Genomic DNA, 7774 nt, shown 5'->3' with positions numbered 1-7774 from the left:
TCTATCTATCTATCTATCTATCTATCTATCTATCTATCTATAAATCTATCTATCTATATCTATTTGTGCAGATGTTGTGTTGACCTACAGGTGGCGCTGTAACACTGCACACACTACTGCACTGCAGGACAGTGTGCTGAGAGACTGAGAGAGAACATGCAGAAAGCTTCAAAGAGAATAAAAGCTTGTATTCATTAAAAAGTTGAGTTGAGTAGATTCTCACTGCTGCATATTTGTAATTCATACAGTAAAACCCTCTAGTCACATGGCTTTGGAGTATTTCATCCCAAAATCAAAAGGAAATAAAAATAGCATTATATTTTGTATAAAGAACATGCATTATTATATAAAAAATTTTTTTTTAGTCATTTATATATATCTGACGGTTTAACCATAAGTTCTCACCGTAATGCACTTTAAAATATTTACAAATTTGAACAATATTTAATTGTTTTTATTGCATTACAGCAGATTTATTTATTTATTGTATGTATTTACTGAATGTTCTAAAAAGGGCACCTTTATTTTCTTTGATCAAAATATTTGATATTTCTCTTCTTTTGATTTTGGGGTGTTCTGGATATGTTTTTGACAGGTTGAGATTGACACTTGATGTTGTTTGTTCAGATTTCCACTCACTAACAAAAACTTGTACAATGAAAGTTTTAAAAATCTATTTTAGGCAAGGACCACCACAAACTAGCTGCTTTTCTCCAAAAGTAAGAAAACAAATGTTGAACAGGTTTTGATTTTTTGCTGGATCTGCTAGAAAATGAAGCTAAAATAGGTTTTTGATGAAGCTGGATTTGCATGGTTTGTTGCGTGTGTCTAAACTGGTCATTTATGTTAAATATCAGGATTGAAATGGTCTACCAAGCATTTGGATCTGACTGATCTAGATCAAGATGATTAGAGTTTGTGGACCTGATAAAATGTACAGGTCAGTAGCTACGTTTACATGCAACCCAATAATCTTCTAGTAATTAGATTGATGGCTCAATTGGATTGAAAGGCTTTACATAAACACCTCAAACGATCCGATTTAGCTCGATCCGAATTAAATTACAATCGGATTGAAAGGGGAGATGTAGCCCTGAAATAATATGATCGATAAGAAAAAAAATTAAGCACGAACAAAATTGAATCCGACAAATTCCTTGCGCATGCGCATTCCGCGATACATATGTATACGTTAAGTCTTATGAACGTGCCTGTTTATTTACGTCTCAAAAATTTGGATCTGATTTTGACACAAAATGCTCCTTCTGTCAGAATGACACTGAAACTCTTCTTCATTCGTTTTGGTGATGCAGTTATATTTCTCAACTCTGGAGACATGTTAGTTTAACTTGTTTATCTTACAAGATTTTTCAATGAATCCCAAATCTGTTTTGTTTTTTTGAAGCGGATCCCAATGCCTGTTTTGTAATAAACCTAATTCTCTTCTTATGTAGATTCTATATTCACAAATGTACATTTTCGAGTTGTAAACTACGGTGACGCATTGCTGCCACACACATATTATTTTTTTCCACTCAATTATGTGGTAATAACGAGATGTTATGTTGTTTTAATGACATCTTTTCTCATTAAAACGACATCTTTTCTCGTAATAATGACATGTTTTCTCGTTAAAACGACATCTTTTCTCGTAATAACGACATGTTTTCTTGTTAAAACGACATCTTTTCTCATTTTAACGAGATGTTTTCTAATTAAAACGACATATTTTCTCGTAATAACGAGATGTTTTCTCGTTAAAACGACATCTTTTCTCGTAATAACGACGTTTTTTCTCGTAATAACGAGATGTTTTCTCGTTAAAACAACATATTTTTTCTCGTAATAACGACATATTTTGTCATAAAAACGACATGTTTTCCCATTATTATAGATAGGCTATAGCACTATATTGTAGACAGATTGGAGATTAATCCTAATAAACATGCCGCTACAATTAAAACCATTACATTAAAATACATTTAAAACAGTGTATTTCAATCATTTCAGCAGCGTGCAGATCCTCGTTTATGTCAGACTGTGGCGACAGCAGCGCGGACAGTCGCTTAGCTCGCTCACATATACTACCATATAGCCTATCTATAATAACCGGAAAACATGTCGTTTTATGACAAAATATGTCGTTTTAACGAGAAAACATCTCGTTATTACAAGAAAATATGTCGTTAAAACGAGAACAGATGTCGTTATTATGAGAAAAGATGTCATTAAAACGAGAACAGATGTCGTTATTATGAGAAAAGATGTCGTTAAAACGAGAAAAGATGTCGTTATTACGAGAAAAGCTGTCGATTTAACGAGAAAAGATGTCGTTAAAATGAGAAAAGATGTAATTTTAACGAGAAAACATCTCGTTATTACGAGAAAACATGTCGTTAAAACGAGAAAAGATGTCGTTAAAACGAGAAAAGAGGTCGTTTTAACGAGAAAAGAGGTCGTTTTAACGAGAAAAGATGTCGTTAAAATGACGTATCTCGTTATTACGACATAATTGACTGGAAAAAATAATATGTGTGTGGCAGCAATGCGTCACCGTAGTAAACCTATTTTACCAAGAGATAAAAAAAATATTTACTTACAGTTTTGCTTAACAATTTGCACGGCCTACAAATTTTTTACCGTTTTAATGTTTTTATTTTTTATTTTTATCATTTTGTATAATTCCCTCTTCGTTCTTTTTCCTTTATTATTTATTATGTTTCTATTTTGAGCTATTGGTTGTTCATGTTTTCCTTTTTTCCTTGTGTTATATCTTTTGTTGTAGCATAGTGTAAACTGAATGTTCAAATAAATCATAAAAAGAACAATTATACTCACTTGGCTCCGGTTATCACGCTAAACGCGGCGACTGCGCATGCGCTGTAGTTTTGTTCCGATTTCGAAGTAATGCGCGTGAAAAAGAAAAAAAAAGGTTTAGGGTTCATATAAACAAAACTTTCAGGATCTGAAACTGGATTGGATTTATTGCGACTGACGAAAATGAGTGTTTCTGAAAACGTCTTGTTTTGTGCAATGTTCCTCTCAAAGAGGATAAACATGTTTTTATCAGAACTATATGATAAAAGATCACCATCAACATCTTTAAGGGAAATCTGTGGTCTTGCACGGCCTGCGGTAAATGCAGAGATGAGGTTTATTCCCAGAGAAGAAGAGACGAGCAGCAGTGTAAACAAGCCGTGCATCTGCGATCACCCCAGAGACCCGAGCAAGAGTTCACAGATGAAGATGTTATATTATATTATATTATATTATATTATATTATATTATATGATAATTTATATTATAATTATAATATATTATAATTTATTTATTTATATTATATTATAATTTATTATATTTAATTGTTTTAATCGAATAAAAATTTATTTATTTATTTAGTTAGTTAGCTATTTAGTTATTAATTCATTCCCATTGAAGGATGTTTTGGTTTGTCAGATTCAATTTCTGGAGACATTTTCGGTCAAAAAGGGAAGTTTTGTTACATTTAGCTCATTTCTGGAGACTATTTTGTCCGCAAACTATAATTAAGTAAACACACTTATTTCCACACTCATTAAATGTTGTGGGCGGGGTCAGCGCAGGATCTGTCCAATCAGAGCTTGTTGCGCATCCGGGTGGCTCGTTTATAAAGCTCGTTTCTGCATGTGGTTCTCCAGCCCTCAGTGCCTCCAGCTCAGAGCCGTTCGCGCCGGTGTGTGTTTGGACCTGACGGGGCTGGAACGGAACTGAGCCGCGGGAGAAGCCAATGCGCGAGAGCTCGAGGAGAGAAACGCTGTCATCTAGAGGTGAGATTCACTAGACCGCAATATATTTCATGCACCATATTTGTTATGATTTAATTAAACCTTCGAGCATTTCAGTGCAATGTCATATTCTTTGGAGATCAGTCTCTGTCAAGAGCAATTTAGTCTGATGCTTATTTGTTCTGACAACAGCTGGTTTAGTCTGCACGCGTTTGAATAACAATAATTGTATATGTTTATATAGACAGATGTTCAGCTGCCTATATCTGTGTTGGAAGGACTGCAGTTCAGTCTGTTGTAGAAAAGCATTTTTATTATTAATCTGTGTGTCTGTAAAGAACGGCAGGTTTTAGTCTGTATGTGCTTTCAGGAAAACCCGCAGTTTAGTCTTTACATGTTTAAAAAAGAGCATCAGTTTAGTTGGTTAAGAGCAGTTTGTTTAGTCTGTTGAAGAAAGTCAGTTTAGTCCATATATGTGTAAAGAACAGCAGTTTAGTCTGTTTGCATTTGGGAGAAACGCTGGTTTAGTCTGTATATGTTTGGGAGCATCAGTTTAGTTGGTTTTTAAACCGAAAAACAGGTTTAGTATGTGGAAGAAAGGCAGTTTAGTCTGTAGTGTAGCCAACAACAGACTAGTCCTTGCATTTGAGAGGAAAGCTGGTTTTATCTGGGAGAACAGCAGTTTAGTCTTAAACTAAAGGCAGCTCAGTCCATATATGTATGGAGAACAACAGTTTAGTCTGTTTTCGTTTGGTAGAAATTCATATGTTTGGGAGCGTAAGTTTAGTTGGTTTTTAAACTGAAGAACAACAGTCTAGTCTTTGCATTTGGGCGAAACGCTGGTTTTGTTCGTATGCGTTTGCGAGAACCACAGTTTAGTCTGTATGTGTGCAGAACAACAGTTTAGTCGGTCTTTGATTGAATGCGTTCAATGTTGCAAACGACGGTTTTAGTGCGTTTATGTTTGCAGAAGTGTACACTGCAAAAAATGACCGTGAATTTAACGGTAAAAGACTGTAAAAATGCTACAGTAAAAACCTGTTAAATGGTTAACGGTAAATTCCCCTACTATATACGGTGAAAAACTGTATTGGACATTTCATGTATTGGACATTAGTTTTACGGTAGTATACCGTTTTTGGAAGTGAAAAAGACCGTATAATTTACAGTGAATAACCGTAAATTGACTCATGCATTTCAAATTTTATGTTTTTTTGTTGAAATAACTGTTTCTTCTTAGTTTTTTCTTATTAGTTTTGTATATTAGGGTTGTGTGTTACACCTAATGTTGTTAAATGAATGTTTATTGCATTATTTCAGTTTGATGTGTGTTACCGTGATGGTGTTTAGTGTTTGTGTGAATGACACTGTGCACCTTCTATATATGTTGTTACTATTAAAAGCTGCTTGTGATGGGCTTTGGTTCATCACGTGACTTTCTCATCACCTCCTGCATTTGGTGGTTATCAGTGTATTACAAAGGTACAAAACAGATTTCAGTACTTCAATAGGTTGGTATATTAACATTATATCAGTTAATGAAATTACGGTATTTAACTGTAAATTTTAAGTTAAAACCTAAAACGTTGCTACCGTATTTTTTACGGTAAAATTCCGGCAACCACAGCTGCTGTTTTTTACCGTAAATATTTTTTACAGTGTAGTTCATATGTGGAGAACAACAGTTTAGTTTATCTTTGTAATCTGGAGGACGTGTTTAGTTTGTATGTGTTTGGCAGAAAGGTGGTTTAGTCTGTAAATCTGTTGGCGAACAATAGTTTTGGTTTAGAGTTTGTGTTTGCAGAAATTGTGTGTTAGTCCATATATGTGCGGAGAACAACAGTTTAGTCTGTATGTGTGGCCAAAAACAGTTTAGTCTTTGCATTTTGGAGAAAAGTTGGTTTCGTACGACAGTTTCGTTTGTTTAAACGCTGGCTTATTCCGTATATCTGTGACGAACAACTGTGTTTGTGTTGGCAGAAATGTAGTTTAGTCCGTATTTGTATGAAGGGCAACAGTTAAATCATTTTGCTTTTGGGAGAAATGCTGGTTTAATCTGTGCATGTTTGTGAGCGTCAGTTTAATTGGATTTTAACTGGAAAACAGTTGGTTTAGTCCACAATTATATGGAAGGCAGTTTAGTCCATATATTTGGACCAAACAATAGTTTTTAGTCTGGTTTAGTCTAATGTTTTAGAGTGTCAGAAAAGCTGGTTTTGTTCATATGTGTCTAGAATAACCAGTTTAATCTGTTGGCATTTGGAGAAACACTGGTTTAGTCTCTATATCTGTGGTAAACCGCAGAAATGTAATATAGTCCATATATATATATATATATATATATATATATGTGTGTGTGTGTATGGAGAACAACAGTTTAAACCATTTGCATTTGGGAGAAATGCTGGTTTAGTCTGTTTGTGTTTGAGATCATCAGTTTAATTGGTTTTTAACTGGAAAGCAGTTGGTTTAGTCCATATTTATATGGGGAAAAAATGCAGTTAAGTCTGTATATTTGGACCAAACAATAGTTTTTAGTGTGTTTTGTGTTTGAAGAACCATAGTTTAGTGTGCATATGTGGAAAATAACAGTTTAAACCATTTGCATTTGGGAGAAAAGCTGGTTTTGTTGATACGTGTCTGGAATAACCAGTTTAATCTGTTGGCATTTGGAGAAACGCTGGTTTAGTCTCTATATTTGTGGTGAACAACTGTTTTTAGTGTGTTTATGTTTGCAGAAATGTAATATAGTCCGTATATGTGGAGCACAACAGTTTAATCCATTTGCATTTGGGAGAAACACTGGTATGTGTTTGGGGAAACGGCATCCAGCTGGTTTTTCTTCAGCGCAGGACTCGAGTTGTGAAACTAGCGCACAGGGGATGCTTGTGAGAACAGCAGGAGAGGAAGAGAGATGGAGAGAAGGCTACGCAAGCACTTCTGCCGTCTCTTAGCATACATGCGGGTTAAATCAGTTCATGGTTTGCGTTTCGACATCTAATTACCCGGAGCATGGGCTGTGCCGCCTCCAGAACGCCTGTAGGTGAGAATCGCACGCTCCGTTTTCCTCCGAGCATGAAAAGCAGCTCGCAGCAGAGCGCGCATATGAAACCCGAGTCTGACTTCTGATGGAAAGAGAGAGAGCTGTGCAGAAACTGCAGGCTTTTTCCCGCTTGTGACTGCAGGGATGTATTGGCATCGCAGTGCTTTTCAACGATCAGGCCAGATTTGCACGCTTCAGAGACACTGACGGAACGTTCTGCATGCATCTGCATGAACCCTGCTTCAGTGCTCATTCGTCACGTGCTGAATCCTCGGATCGGGTTACATTGTGCTCGGTTGTACGTGCGATGGAGGCGATGCAGTCGTGCTGCATGGACAGTATGCAGTAAACAGCGGCTCTCATGCATTTGGCCCTTGTCCCAGTCTTTGTTTACAGCATGTCGATGACAATTACAGGGTGTTTCTTCAACTACGGCGCTTTTAACAGATTTGAGCTTTTTATTTAACTTATAGAGGCCACATTAAAAGTGATTTGGACACTTTTTGCAATGCATCCATTTATTTTTGGTACTTTTTAAATGCATATGCATTTTAATGCATTGATTTTATACCATCTTCCAGATTAAGGCATTCAGTTTTTAAATATAAAAATTCATCTTAAAAATTAATTGTTACACTCGTGGAGCTATGAAAGAATAAACCTTTTCAAAGTTTGTTACAAAATATTTTTTATTTATTTTTATTTATTTATTTATTTATTATTAAATTTTTTTTAAATAAATCAGTGTTTTTCAGTCATTTTTGATCAATATAAAGTGCTTTGAGCGCCAAGAAAAGCACTATATACTGTAAATAATAAATTATTATTACTTTTATTATATTTATTGTTGTGGTTATTAGTTAAGAAACACAACTATGTGTTCATTTTTTAATTCACATTAGCTCAGGTCCATTAAATAATATTTAATAAAATATAATTGAATATTAAAATTTTTTATATTTATTAT

The 7774-nt window shown here is 34.9% G+C and overlaps 1 protein-coding gene across 4 annotated transcripts in view; it reads left to right on the top strand.

Moving 5' to 3' along the window:
- Positions 1-3689: 3689 nt before the first annotated feature.
- Positions 3690-7774, top strand: part of LOC107684523 (protein FAM131A-like) — a 42900-nt gene continuing 38815 nt past the window's right edge. For 3 of the 4 annotated variants that reach the window (XM_016480797.1, XM_016480794.1, XM_016480795.1), the window contains exon 1: positions 3690-3806. In XM_016480797.1, the coding sequence (XP_016336283.1) occupies positions 3767-3806 (40 nt within the window). In that variant the 5' untranslated portion in view covers positions 3690-3766. The remainder of the gene's footprint in view (positions 3807-7774) is intronic. The other variant, XM_016480796.1, reaches the window with a different exon arrangement.

The sequence above is a fragment of the Sinocyclocheilus anshuiensis genome, unplaced genomic scaffold (assembly GCF_001515605.1).
Source record: "Sinocyclocheilus anshuiensis isolate Anshui unplaced genomic scaffold, SAMN03320099.WGS_v1.1 scaffold2917, whole genome shotgun sequence".
Lineage (NCBI taxonomy): Eukaryota > Metazoa > Chordata > Actinopteri > Cypriniformes > Cyprinidae > Sinocyclocheilus > Sinocyclocheilus anshuiensis.
Note: the sequence above shows the minus strand (reverse complement) of the source record. Positions and strands in the feature narration are given on the sequence as shown.